Source organism: Mastomys coucha, unplaced genomic scaffold, assembly GCF_008632895.1.
Source record: "Mastomys coucha isolate ucsf_1 unplaced genomic scaffold, UCSF_Mcou_1 pScaffold6, whole genome shotgun sequence".
Taxonomy (NCBI): domain Eukaryota; kingdom Metazoa; phylum Chordata; class Mammalia; order Rodentia; family Muridae; genus Mastomys; species Mastomys coucha.
In genome coordinates, this window is record NW_022196912.1 from 116,828,542 (window position 1) to 116,843,720 (window position 15,179).

Below are 15,179 nucleotides of genomic sequence, written 5' to 3' on the forward strand. Positions count from 1 at the left end.
TATATATACATATCCACATGCACACACACACATACATACATATGTATATAATATATCCCTACACTGTATGCAAGTGGCCTTCCAGTGAGCATGATAAATGACATCTTCAGGTTGCAGTCTTAATTCAGAGCTTGCTTTCCCCAGGTCTAGAGTCATCTCATATTTTAAGAATCATCTCTTCAGAGAGCCGGTTCTAAAGTTAAGCTGTGCAAAAGAGATTCCTTCACTTTGTCTTCATTCTCTGTGTTAGCCCTTATGTATTTCTTTATAGACCTTTAAAAACACTGCCTTGTTTTTATTCACGTCTTGTTCTTTTCTAACTGCGCATGAGGTTGAAGGTGAGGGTTGTCTTGTGTATGGTTGAACCTTGATGGACACTTGCTGCCCAAGTGAAAGGACAAATTATATGTGGACAGCATGCATTTTAAAGTCTGACAACAATTTCCGTAGTGTTCTTATCTGTTAAAAAAAAAAAAAATAAGGACAGAGAAGTAAAGCCAGTGCCTGCCTCACAGAATTGTCTTGAAATTTACAAGAGTCAAATGGGCAAAGTGCTCCAGACACTGTCTGGTACATGGGGTTGCTACAGAAATGCTAGTTATGTTTCTTAAAAACGCTCCCCAATGAGCTGGGCTCTTCTATTTAATAGGGCTTCATTTTGGTCGAGTGAATTTCCCTGCAGGATGGCGTGCATTACTCCTGAATGTTGCATTGTCTGTTCCGAATCATGGCACGTCTGAGTTTTAACTCCAGACTGATCGTGGCTCTCCACTTGGACTTGGGCATTGTCATGGAAGACAGTTTTCTTCCACAGGAAAGTGGGATCCCACATATTCCCAGCGCTTGTCTGCATGACCAGATATTTGAGGACTATGGTGGCTGTAGTTCATGTTCTTATTTAGACAATTTGGGGAACTCTTATCTTCTTAGGGAGCAGAGCTGGTTTTCAGCAGTGGTATTTTCCTTTGAAAGTGAATGATACGGAAGGGTGGCTTTCATTTCTCTCCTGTCCATCATGCTGGGGAAGTGAAGCATCTGGTCATGTTGTGTTCACATCAGGAATCAGAGGCATGAATGCTGGACTGCTCAGCCCCCTTTCCACTTACAGACCCCAGCATCCCTTACCCCAGGAGCGGTCTTACCCACGACTAAGACCTGGGTCTTCCCACCAGCAATTAATTTAATTGACATTATCTCTTACAAGCATGCTTGCCATCTCCCATGTGGCTCTATTTTTTTTTTTTTTAATCAGGCTGACTCTAACCCTGACAGTGGTTGGCAATTCAGATTTTTCTTGAGTATTTAACTTTGCTGTAGAAATGTAAAGAATGTCATAGAATCAGTATTCTGTTATCTCTGAGATGAATTCTACTAAAGATCTCTTAAAACTCTAGTTTTTTTTTTTTTTTAATTAGGGAGAAAAGTGCAATTTAGCAGAGAGATTATAGCACCTTGTAGTGTCTGTTCGATAAATCTGTATTTGTGAATTTGTGCTGTTATGGATAGACCAGCATTAGCTCTTGTCTTTTCTCCCACGAAACCTCAAGTATGGTACTCAGGTGTCTTGCCACATCATTTAGGGACTACAGCGGTTGAGTCTCGTGATGCTTTGGAAGGTGCTTAGTAACGGGCTTCAGATTCCTCCAGTTTGAAATTTGGATTTTTTTGGAAGCTGCTCAGTAACTTTCAAACCAAGTGCCATAATCTACTCCTGTTGTGTTAGATAGGATGGGAGCCTGTTCCTTTCAGCACCTCCGACCATCAACCCTCTGCTCTAAGGATCTGCATCTCCTGAATTATTCTCTCCACCAAATGGAGAGGTGAATCTGACTCAAGGAATTCTTAGTTCAAGCTCTCCTGAGAGCAGCAGCAGAGCACGAGGCGCTGACTTAACCACCTTGAGTAAGTGGCTCTGCCCTCTCTAGTTGCAAGTGTCTCATTTCCAGCAAGTGAAATATTCCTGTGTTTACATTTTCTCCCCCATATGACAAGAGGTTAATTTACAACTTACAGATTCATATGCGAAAACTCACCGAGTGGCTTTAATCATACTTTTAATGAGCTAAAAAATGTGCGGCAGGCCATAGCTGGTTCTAGTGTCTCTTACTAGGTGGTGTAACAGAATACGGTTCTCCGGTTTACTGCTCTCACCACCTCAGGGTGACCTACTGAGCTCCTATCAGCTACAGTTTTCTCACTGGAAATGTGGGAGTAAGATAGCCATTATTTTCATGTTTACTAGCATTATGCAGTGCACATCAGAATTGAGAACTATCATTGTACTTTTCTGTGACCTTCTAGAGGACAGGGCGGGAGGTGGAGTAGGGTTGTGCATCAGTAATTCTTGTTTTGTTAGTACCTCAAAGTTTTTAGTTAATCAATGTCTGTTAAATGAATAAGTACACTTGGGTCTTCTACTTTGCATTGGCTTTGCTGTGTAATGTTTAAATTTCCCTAAACTCCAATGTTGTCTTCTTCTTCATTTTACATCTTAAATGCTCAAAACTTAACTGAATGATGTTTGTGGAGATACTTTGAAGAATGTAAACAATTAAACAAACGCGGTGTTTAGTGGAGGTGCTGGTGGAGATGGAATTCTTTGATGAAGAACAGAGATGTTCTTTGTTGACCTTTCTTGTCTGCTGAATGTGCCAGGTAAAGCTGGCCACCTGGAGCTTAAATGGACTGAAGAATATGTGTGTGACAGCCTGGAGGAGCCTGATGAGGTGGTGTGTGGCATCTCACATCTGGGCTGCTTGGGCTCTCTGTCTGTCTGTCTGTCTGTCATTTCCTTTGCCGTTACCCTTCCTGCATACCTTTTGTGAGGCTTTGCTTTTTTTTTTTTTTTAAGATTTTATTTATTTATTATATGTAAGTACACTGTAACTGTCTTCAGACACCCTAGAAGAGGGTATCAGATCTCATTACAGATGGTTGGGAGCCACCATGTGGTTGCTGGGATTTGAACTCAGGACCTTCGGAAGAGCAGTCAGTGTGCTTAACCACTGAGCCATCTCTCCAGTCCCTGAGGCTTTGCTTTTTAGTGAGGGTGACTTTCCTTTAAGGGGGAGTGACATTCTTTGATCAAGGATTTGCCCAGGACCCTGCATACTCAGCAGAGTTCTCGGGCAATGCTTTGTTCCCCCTACATTTTAATTTTTGAATATCTTCATTATTAACTACACTTGTGTATTGTCTTCTATTTAAAGGATAGAACATTAGCCTAGGGAAAGAAAAGGAAGGGGGGGGGAATCTGTAGTAGCCAATTAGAATTGTGACATTCTTTTATTGTATGCCAGTCTTTGTGCTACAGAATTGCTGTATGCAACCCCTGAGATAAAAAAACAATTGCCCTCATTGTATAGATAAGAGAATTAACACTGATTGAAGTTTATTGCCTTGTCCATGTACTCATAGCTAATACATAGGGAGCCAGAATTCAAGCAAAGACCAGTATCTACTTGCCTTTCTCATCACTGTGATAGAATAGCTGACAGAAGCAACTCAAGGAAGGGGAGATTTATTTTGGCTTCAAAAGAACCCCAGGTCATCATGGCTGGAAATACAAAGTGACTGGTTTGGATGCTGGCAGCTAGTATACACAAGGAAGGCTTGTCACAGATATAAGACTGGAAGGTTGAGAGTGTAGAAATGGAGTCAGAGGCATGCATCCCTTTCAAAGGCTGCCTCTGGGGTCCTATTTCCACCAGCCAGGCTCCACTTCCTAAGGGCTGTTGCAGCAAGTATTCAGATTGTGAGACTGTAGGTAGGCAGGGTGGTACATGTAGAAGTGGCCAGTCTGCTCTGCATGGTAGCAGGACAACCAGGTTGCACAGTGAAACCTTATCGCAAGCAAGCATGCAAGCAAGCACGCACGCAAGCAAGCAAGCAAGCAAGCAAACTAAAACAAAGCCCAGTGAGGGGCATTCAAGCCATAGCATTCTGCCCCGGTCACCAAAATGCATCTAGTGACAACTTCAGAAATCCACATAAAACTGTTTAAAAGTCCAGGTTCAAAGCAAACTGTTAACTACAAGTCCCTGCAAGAACAAGAAAATAAAACACCCAAACACACACCCCATACTTCCAAGTGTATAATGGCGCAGAGTAAACACAGCACGCACTCCTGTTTCAAAAGGAAGATGTTGGGACATAGCTGGGAAACAAGGGTTAAAGCAAGACTGGAGCACAGCAGGGCAAACAGAGCTGTAACCTGGAGGACACATGTGAGGCATGTGAGGCATGTGGTGCTCAGTGGGCTGGGGTAGCCCTGCTCCTGAGCCTGTCCATCAACAGCACACATGGACTGTCTCTTGGGGGTGGGTATCACTCCCCATTATTTAATTCATCTCATGTCCATACCCCCAAATAGTGATGGATTTAGGAGTTTTGAGAAGAAAGTGATACAAGGGGTCCTTATGATGAGTACTAGGAAGAGGGGGCAGAAAACCTTAGTTACGTTATACCCATGAGTTCACGAAAGGACTAGAAAGCTTAAACCGCTTTGTTGTATTGAGTTGTGTGTTACGTTCACTTGCTTATGTAGCAAATGTATATTCAGAACCAGACACTTACAATATGCTGCATGTATGACATTAAAAGTGATGCTTCTGATAGTCTAGTGTGGAGACAGCTATAGAGTTATTGGCAACATCACGCAGCGGTACGTGCCAGCGAGAAGCCCGGGACTGTGAACGCTCGGATAACTTCAGCGACATGGGTGTGTGCTAGGGTAGGTTATCTGTCTACAGGAGACATGGTTGACCTGAAACTTGGGGAATTCTTTTGGGAGCCTCCATGCAGAGAGGTAGAGATTACATTTCAGAACAGAATGGTGTTTAAGGAAGACCGTCACGTGGGCTTTTGCAAGTTGGAATGGTTGAGGTGAGACACAGGGAGAGAACGGGAGAGGAGGCTTGACTGGTAAGCAGGGAGCTATTCTTCCTGGGCTTCATGTGAATTTCAATGAACAGAAAATGAAAAACATTTGAATTCTGGAGAGATGGCTGTGGATGTCATACTGAAAAAGGATCAGGGTGCAATCAGACAGATTATTACGGCAATTTATCTCAGAAGGAGATTGCACAGGTTTAATTCAGGTGATATTGTGAGGAGGGAGAAGAAAATAGATCTTGAGAGATGATTTCATGCTAGAACCAATGTGACTACTAAATAATCCCATTTCTATTAATACAAAACAAGTAAATAAAGACAGATATGCAGCGATAATTAAGGCAGACATCCTATTCTGTAACCTATGCTTGACCAAGAAGATGATAACATATCAGACACAATTGTTGCTTAAACCCCTGTGGTGATTAGAGCAGTCTGATATGAGAACCATGTCTAGATACTTCTTACTTATGTTTACAGTTTCTTTTTAAAATGTTTTACACTTATTTAATTATTTGTTTAGTCTGTCTTTTTGGGTATGTGCACGTGTGTGTCATGGTGCATATTTGGAAGCCAGTGGGCCACCCTGTGGATTGGGGTCTTTCTTCCCAGCTGGAGTCTGGGGATCAAACAGGCCTTAAGGCATGATGGCAGATGTCTTTACCCACTGAGCCATCCTGCCAGCCCCATGCCTGTTATTCCTTAAGGAAATATTAAACTGACAAGAAGATAGTTTAAAAGGGGTTTAAAATTAAGGTAGAATCAGACCGCAGACTGTCAGGCTTACATCATTAATAACAAAGATTTGCAAAGAATGTACTGGAAATGCTATTTTAATTCTCATTTGGTAAGAACCAGACAACATGAAACAAGAATTCCCCCAAGTCAAGATATAAAGTGGCTTGTGGCAATGCATAGCAGTAGATGGAAGCCCATAGTCCATCTAGGGCTCTCTGTAGAGCATCATGAAACCCTACGACACTCAGTCTGTTAGAACAAGAATCGCTAGTCAGATAAAAACAGTGAGGATTCAAATATAACAAAGAACTTACAAAACATTTGAAATATGTATCAAGAGAATTTTTTTGAGTCCTGTTGAAACAAGGGAAGGAAATTAACCATGAAAAAGAATACTGCATTCTTTATATAATTTACATAATAAATTGTACATGGAAATAATTTGTACAAAAAAAGTAGCAGAATATTTAAAGAATTTGGAGTATGTACAGGATACGAGATAGTTGACATTTAATCCGCTGCTACTGCTGACCATCTGCCATGTACAGATTCGGAGGGATTTACAATGAAAAGTGAGAATAGGCCTATCTTGAAGGACCTAGAGGTGTTTGGGAAAATGGATTTACAAACATAAAACTAACTGGAGCCATCGGGATCAGCTTACAGTTACTGACACATGAGAGTAAGGAAGTAACTCCATCAGAGAGCAGCACTCCGCATGCTTAAAGGAGCAATTGATAACGCCTAGTTAATTAGAAGGCTTCAAGAATGATGGAAAAGAGTCTTAAGAGCTGGTGATGTGGTCTTAAGGTGGATTCTGAAGGACAAAAGTCATTTGAATTTTCAAGGCAAGGGTTGACTAGTGAAGTAGATAGATTGAGCTGTGTGTTTCTGAAATATATATTTGAAATTTAGTCTAATGGCTCATCTGCTTGCTACAGCATTCTTTAATGGGATATTGAAAACAAGAAGGATTAGGGGAATATTATTTCATTCATATCTATTGCATGTTCCCAAAACACTAAAAGCAATTAGAGAACAGGGTGGTCTGGAAAAAGCATGGCTCCAGGCCTGCTAAGTGACCAGTTCTTCCAAGTACTAGCTCTGTGGCTAAGGGCAAACCACTTACTTCTGGGGTGCTTTGGTTTAGTAAACTGTAAACGGGAAGTGATGTAACACACAAGCTTTTACCACACACATACATACACACACTCATACACGCACACACTCACATACACGCACACACTCACACACATAATTGTTGATACTCAGTGATGTTATTATAAATGCTAATGATGTGTACATCTTGCATCCCCAAAAGCTTTATTTGTTCTTTTAAAGCTATTTGTTTTGTTTTATTTTATTTTGATTCATGTAGCCCAGGGTGACCACAAACTTGCTATGTAGGATGCTCTTATGTGTGCCAGGGTTTTGCTTGTGAGCCTCTTGGGGAAGGGCAGAAGATAGTGACAGATCTGCTGGAACTGGAGTTACAGATGGTTGTGAGCTGCCATGTGGGTGCTGGGTATTGAACCTAGGTCTTCTAGGAGAGTAGCCAGTGTTCTTAACTGCTGAGCCAACACTCCAACCCTGACCATGAACCCTTGATTCTGCTGTTGGCTCCTTTCAAAGTGCTGGAATTATAGGTGCATACTACCATATCTTACCTCTCCAAATCATTGCAAAATATTTCAAATTTGTGCATTTCATATTGTCTACATTGAATATTGATTCTAAGGAAATACAAAGACATGTTCAGGTATTAAGGGGACATTCTATTGCAGCATTAGAGTCTTATTTTATTTTAAAATTACATGTATATGGATATGTCACATGTGTGTAGGTGCCTGAGGAGAGCAGAAGAGGGCATCAGATACCTTGGCTCTGGAGTTAGAGGCAAGCTGCTTGCTGTGGGTGCAGGGAACCCAACTCATGCCCTTTGCAAGAGCAGCATTGGCTGGTATCCACTGAACAAGCTCCAGCTCCTTTATTGCCTTACACGGAATAGTGGGCCCATCCCAAGCCTCACAGACATCAGTAGATCATTGGTGAAATAAATTACGATTTACTTAAAAAAAAAAAAAGAAGTTACAGAGTAATTGAAATGATATAGAAATCTACTTCTGATGTATGGGAGAAATGAATTCTGAAAAAAAATATGTATATAGAAAAATTTCCAAGAAGGCTAACACACTGAAATGTCATGTGTGGTTGAACAGACGCCTTTATGGGATTTTGTATCCTTCATTGTGTTCATCTGATTATTTTTAACTTTTGTGATGGCCTTGATAATTAAACAGTACTATTTGAAAATAGTACTGGATCATTTTCAACACATTTAGTGATGTAGGAGCATGTTTAAGGTTAAAAAGCAGATTTGAAACTTTTGTGTTATACAGTCCTAGTTTTGTTGAAACACTTTTATGTCTATATTATGTAGACATAAAAGGAATGTTTCTTCGGTGTTTTAACAACATAGAGAAGCGTTTAAGAAGTAAAGTAGCCAAGAGCGGAGGTTGGATTAGACTATGCTCAGTGAAACCTAGTACCTTCTTTGTGAGATAAACCTCTCGCAGCCGTTTGGGGATTTGCTCATTTTCATCTTGCTTTGGCAGCTGGCTTTCTAGGCTGTAAGGGACACAGAGTTTAATGGCTGAAACCAGCCACTGTCTTGCTGACCACCTCTTTGTTTTCTCCCCTTACTTGAACTCTGCCCAGGCAGTCCTTACAAAGTCCTGGGGCTCTGCAGTGGTGAGCACATATGCAGTTTTTGGTACATGTCCACTTGGAAGAGGTAGAGTGTGCTTATCTGAACAAGCGTACAGTTGCAAGCTGTGTTATCCAGTGGGGGAAAATACCCTAACTCATGTATTATATAGAGAAAAACGGGAGTGTGGATCAGGGAATCAGTTCAGATGGGAACACTGGCCAAGTCCTCTATGAGCAAGTGGCATGAAAAGCCACCTCTGAGGTGCAAATAGACATCGGCACTCAGGGTGTGAAGGGACAAGAACTCAGGGAAGAGGGGTGAGCACATACAAAGTTTTTGTTCAAAAAAAGAAATAGCTTCGTATGAGACACTGAGCAAGAGCGACTGGTGCAGCTGTAGGGTGCCAGGTCAGGCTGGAAGTGGGTGGGACGAAGTTCAGATTTTACTCTCAGGGTAATAGCCTGGAGATGATTATGTGAAATGGCTTTAAAAGCCTCTTAGGCTTCTCCAAGGAGAAAGAAGTGGGCCATAGCAAGAGAGAATCTGGAAGATGAGCTGGGAAGCGTCCTGAGTCTGTCTGGAGACGGTGGCAAGCCATTGAGGAGGAAGGATGAAGGCACCTTGGAGGTATCTTTTGGTGTTTGTGTTTGTAGGAGATTGTGATGGGTTAGGCTGGAGGTAGACAGTATGAGTTCCTTTGTGTGACCTTGGTAGATCACATAGATGGTAGCAGGGTTTTATTGGAGGGTGAATGGAGAGGGAAGGATTATTTAGCATTGGATGTGTTTACTCTGATGTCCCTGTGAGATTCCTCAGTGGGAAAAAAAAATGATAAGAGGTCTATTGTTCATGTGACATAAGCATCTTCAATGGAGATGTGCATGTCAGACTATTTGGTCCGTGGATAGAACTGGCAGCCACATGGGTGGATGAGATTGCTTAGGGAGAAAAAAATGAGGGTTAGTGGTTGAGCCCTGATAATTTTCAAAATTCTCAAAGCATCGAGATGGCAAAGCACTCTATGAGGAATGTTTCTCAAAGGTAGAAGTCTGGGGGAATATGGTGTTAGGGAAACCAAGGGAAGAGAGTTTCAAAAAGGTGGGACTGGTGGACTGACTATATGGGAGAGCTGAAAGGCTTAGTAATGCCATGGGTGACTGGGAAGTGTCATTGGATGTGACAATCTGGGTGCTATAGAGAGAGAGGGTTGCCAGGAAACCAGATTCAGGGCAGTGGTGATGGTGGGAGCCAGACGGGGAGAGTGAGAGGACAAGAGAGAGAGAGAGAGAGAGAGAGAGAGAGAGAGAGAGAGAGAGAGAGAGAGAGAGAGAGAGAACAATATGCAGAAGCAGAGACACACAGAGGCAGAAGCACACACACACACACTCAGAGATTATATATACAACTCTTAATAATTAAAGCTCTGAAGGCAGAAGCCAGTAGTTGCAGGGAAGGGAGTAGGAGGTCTAGAGGAAGGTGTTTTGTACGTTTCCCTCTGACAAAGGAGATTCTAGCTATGAGGGTGTCTTAATAAAGAAGGAGAGATGAATGGTGTAGGGGGGACTGGTGTTGGATGGTAGGCTCTCATGGTGAACTTGGTGCTTGGTAGCAGGAGGAATGAGATACAAATCAGCTAGTGTTATCTACTGCAAGTGAGTACGTTCTGGGCGCTGTGCTAAGTGACCCTGGACTGGCTTTCAGATGTGGGCCTCTCCATCTTACAGACGAGGGAACCAAGGTTTAGGAGAGAGGAGCAGGAAGTCTTAATTCAGGGCTCACACCTTTTTTCCTTTCACTTAGAGACTTTCCTCTGTGATGGTGTATTCAGTTTCTCCAGCCCCCACAAAGCACCACAGATGGGTCTGCTAAAACAGCAGACATTTATTTTCTCACAGTTCTGAAGACTTTCAGTTCAAGTTCAAGGTGTTGGCAGGTTTGCTTTCTCTTGAGGCCTCTTTCCTTGCCTCACAGATGGTCGCTTTCTCACCTGTCCTCTCTCAGCTTTTCCTCTCCCTTCCCCCATTCCGGATGTCTCTTGTGTGTCCTAATCTTCTTACAAGGACAGAAGGAAGATGGTATTCAAAGAGCACAGAGCTGTAATGGCTTCATGTGAACCTGGTCACCTCTTTTAAAGGCCTTATCTCCAGCCACACTCACCTTTGGAGGTTAGGATTTCAATTTTGAATGTGAGGGAATATGATTTATGACAGATGACTTCTTATGGACTAAGGCTTGGCCAGGCCACTGAGAACATTCTGAAGATTTAACTAGAGCAGAACAGAGCGGGAGACTGCTGGGAATATGTGGTCCTGAGATCAGTTGTGTTTGGAGATGATGCCCGTGCATACAGTCTGCCAGTGATCGGAGTCTCCAGTAACAGTGCAGTAGTACACGTGTAGGCTTAAGAGCAAAACTTCTGAGCTTTGGCGAGGCGTTGTGCTCCTGGGCTTACGAGCCAGCCAAAAACGTCCTCTCTTCTGTACAAGGATGAAATGCAAAGGAGCTTTAGTTATATCTTCAGCCCGATTACAGGCTACTACTTGTCAGAGATGTTTCTGATTATTTTTGTTCCCTTCCCCCTCCTCTTCCTCATCTTCATCTTTTTTTTTTTTTTTTAAAAAATGTGCATGGGTGTTTTGCCTAAATGTGTGTAAGTGCGACATGTGTGTGCCTAATGCTCATACAGGCCAGAAAAGGGCATCAGATTCCCTGGCCTGGAGTTACAGATGGTTGTGAGCAGCCACGTGGATGCTGGGAATCAAAACCAAGTCCTCTGGAAGAGCAGCCAGGGCTTTTAATTGCTGAGTCATCTCTCCTGCCCCCTTTTTATTTTCTAGTAGTTGAAAAGAAATTTATGAGGGCTGAAATTTTGTTGGTCTTCCAATATAGAAAGTAATCTGAACATTTCCTGACCTATTCTATAAACTGTCTTTCATGATTGTGAATTTATTTGTCTTTACCATTTTCTTTCTTCTTTTACCTTCATTTACTGGTATTTAGTAGGTATCTGGAATCTAAGAATCCATATATATACATATATATTACTATATATGTGTGTGTTATGCACACACACACATACAAATACACACACACACAGACAGAGAGAGAGAGAGAGAGAGAGAGAGAGAGAGAGAGAGAGAGAGAGAGAGGTGCTAAAGCTGTTCTTAAAGAATTAACTCATTGCTCACAGTCATCCCAGTGACTGTACCCACTCAGCACTAGGCAATATTTTAAGACTGGGATGGAAACATAAGTAAGATGCCTCTCAACATTCACAATTTGATATAGAAACATAAACAGGTGAGTAAACAGAGATAGCTCTATGTGGATATGTAGACTACGCAAAGATCTCAAAGGAGGAAGTGGCCGTAGTGTCTGCTTTTCCCTGCCATTTGGAAACTCATTGAAAGGAGTTGTTACTACATCCTAACAGAAGCCTCTATAAAAAGAACATCAATTCATCTCATAAACACATCTGAATGCTTGTAATCATTGTGGAATGATGGTTTTACAGTTCTTGAATTATGAGCAAGCCATTGAGTTGGGAGATCTTTGACTTTTCTCCTCATTTCAGCTTATTGTCCACATCCTGAACTATCAACTTCCTTTTTAGGTAGTAGAAGGATGAATGACATTCCTGAAATTCTCCACAGAGACCTGACGAGTATTAAAACTTGAGAAAAGTCACAGTAATAAAATATCGTTGTGATAATAGATGAGAGAAAGTGTAAGCTGGCCTGGCATATACGTCAGATATTGGGAGCTTAGACCTATACTTAACATGAGTGTCTCTTGTAATGTCATTATTAAAGTAATGATGCATGACAGGTCAAAAACATTTGGAAGAAAATGGATTTTTGTTGATTATGTAATTGATATATTTTCTGATATTACTTATTTATAGTTTATCTCAGAAAATTTGTTTATAACCAAATACTGTGGGTTAAATGAAACAATAGATATTAAAGTTATTGCCGTCTTTGGAGGTGACAATAGAGGCCATCTATCTGCAATGTGAACTTATTTCATTGGGAAAATGCTGAGAAGCAGGAAAGAGAAAGGGCGAGTGGGAGCCATGGACCCTGTAGACTTCAGATCAGCGATTAGCCTGACAACTGCTGCCAATTATCTTGATGCTGTATAATGAATATTTACTGTGTGCATGCTGGCTTAATCGCAGACTTAATCGTCATAGTGGAAAAAGCACTGGATCAGAAGTCAGGAGAGCTAATCAATACCTACCTGTGTGCCTCCTTTTCCCACCTTTAAGATGAAATGGTATAGGGAAGGGCTCTAAGGTTCTCCCTGTTCTGACAATTACTGTTCTGTGGTTCTCCGTCGCACACCTGTCAAAAGCATTTTGACTGTCTTTAAGTTGCTTAAGCCAGCGTTTTGGTTAGATGCATCCAGGAGCTTGTTCCCACTGGCTGTTGGGAACAGCAAAACCTTGCTTCTCCGGGACTTGATACGTCTTCTGCTAACTGCTGACAGTGAGCCATACCACCTAAAAGGCTCCGTGGGTAGCCTTAAAGATTGAAAGGACAAACGGACATTACTGAGAACTCTGTGGAAGAGGAGACCAGAGAGACGTTGATCATCATGGCTCCTTGGGATTTGCAAAGAGGAATGACTAGAGCTGGGCCATTCACTACAGCCAGGTCAAAGGTCAGGTCAGGAATGTGGACAATGCTGGTGACTCCAGGTAGGTGTAGGAGGGTAAATACACCTGTTTAGTCCCTCCTGTCTGGAGACTGGGAAGCCAATCTCAGAAAGCTGTTAGGATGGTTCCTAATTTATGCAATTCACTGGAAGAAAAATGTGATCTTTACTGTTTGTGTTTTTATTACCACAGAGTCATTGTGTTCTTCCTTGATACTCAACAAGTGAATATATTCTCACCATAGTCATGCAGCTAAGCATTCATTAAACACACTTTCATAAAGAAAACACAATTTTAATTGCTACCATTGCACAATGGACACCCAACTTTTTGGGTGTTTTAGAGTGTTGAGTTTTTTTCCTTCATGTTAACTGTAACTCTCTAGTGACAGAGATTTATATTTATTATTATTTTGATAATTGGAAGCTAATCTGGAGATAATTAGGACGAGATTAGAATAATGCTCTCCTTAGTGATCGAAAGGAATAGATAGTTCATGTAGGGATATCAATCCATATAACTTAAAAATAAGTTTAAGTGTTGAATGCAGTTATAAGAAATTAAGTGTTTTGTATTAGGGTTTCTATCATGGAACTTCAGGAAAATTTACATGTGTTTTAAAAAGTATGGATTGAGTTCTTGTTTGTAGTTATTCACTGTGTGTTTGATACATATTACAAGAAGGTCCTTCTTTTTTTTCTTCTTTGTTTTTCTTTTTGCTTTTATCTAGTTGCGTCCAAGATCCGGTACTTGCAGGAATATCATAACCGGGTTCTCCACAACATTTATCCCGTGCCATCAGGGACAGACATTGCAAACACCCTGAAGTACTTTTCTCAGACCTTGTTAAGGTAAGCCTTAAATACCCTTGACTTTGAGAGAATTATTAGGTAGTACTGCTGAATTTATTGGGACCTGATTTCACACTGAATTGAAAGTCTTAAAAGGCCTTAGTTTGCTGATGCTCTGACAGAAGAGTCTGGACTCTAGTCCTCTAGGTGTGTCTAGCATATTAGATCCCAGCTTACCTGGAAATGTGGTGGCTCGGCTGTAGCCTGCCTCCTCAGTTGCGTGTTCTTTCAGGAGACCTAGAGATGCTTTAAAAAAAAAAAGTCGTATATTTGATATGAATAAGGTTAAGGGGTGCAAAGAGGGTCTTTAAAATTGAGAATGAAAAACACTTCGAGTTTAAAAGAAATAGAGAGTTTCATGGCTATTTAGGTTTGTTGCTAGTACATCTGGTTCTCTGACTGGTCCAGTAACAGCAGCTGCTTCCATCCTATATACATCACAACTGGTCCTAGGTCTAAGGAGGACAAGGGAGCCACAGCTCAGGAACTCTCTTTACTCTGTCTGCTTTTACTACAGAACAAAGGGCCGTCACCCTTGCTATGGATGCAATCAAGCCAAGACGAGTCTTTTCCAGCACCATAGCTATCTTTGACAAACAATGCTGAAGAATTGTGAATGTTTTACTGATCATCACACCCCAGTGCTTGGTCTCCCCATTGCTACCCATCCTCTGTAATCTGCTTCTGGACTTGCTGCCATTTTTGGCTTTTAGATAGCTGCAGGAGTTCTGTAAATCAAGTATGGGAGGACACACTTTGGAGTGACTATAGTGGAACGAGAGGTTTCATGGTCTGTCACTTTTTGTCCTCAGACAGGCTGACCATAGACAGAGAGAAACATCCTGCATACAGCCAGCTGCTGGTCTTCTGCATCAATATCTACTATTCATCTCTGGATATCTTCTCATCTTTAGAGTCTTTACTATCCCTATCCTAGTGTGAAAGGATTCTATTTATCAGGTTTATGATGTCTGTCAGGCATTCACAGTTGGTTTAAGACCCTAGGTCAGGCCATTTCCCCATTTCAAAGGGGATGGAATAGTTATCCAGGTTTTCATGGCAATAATCAGATGAATGTGTGAACAGAGGCATCCTATTCCATCTTCTACATCTTCCTTTTGCTTTTGAGGCTGGGAACCTCACAGAGAAACTTTCTCCTATAGGGGAACCCAAAACTAGAGATGCTTTCCTGGTAGGGAACATTTTAGATTCCACTTGTGAAGAAATTGTGACATGTCTACTGGCTTCAGAGCTTAACGCTCATGGCTTTGCAACTGTGCCAATATGTTAAGAAATTTAGGGCTACTCAGAGAAACCCTGTCTCGAA

At 41.6% G+C, this 15,179-nt stretch overlaps 1 protein-coding gene across 8 annotated transcripts in view; it reads left to right on the plus strand.

Moving 5' to 3' along the window:
• Unc79 (unc-79 homolog, NALCN channel complex subunit) overlaps nt 1–15,179 on the plus strand; it is a 236,757-nt gene that overhangs the window by 28,489 nt on the left and 193,089 nt on the right. For all 8 annotated transcript variants that reach the window (XM_031357583.1, XM_031357577.1, XM_031357580.1 and 5 more), the window contains exon 2: nt 13,732–13,852. Coding sequence is in view for 7 of the 8 variants with exons in the window: in XM_031357577.1 (XP_031213437.1) it covers nt 13,732–13,852 (121 nt within the window). In the remaining variant the exon portion in view is untranslated. The remainder of the gene's footprint in view (nt 1–13,731; nt 13,853–15,179) is intronic.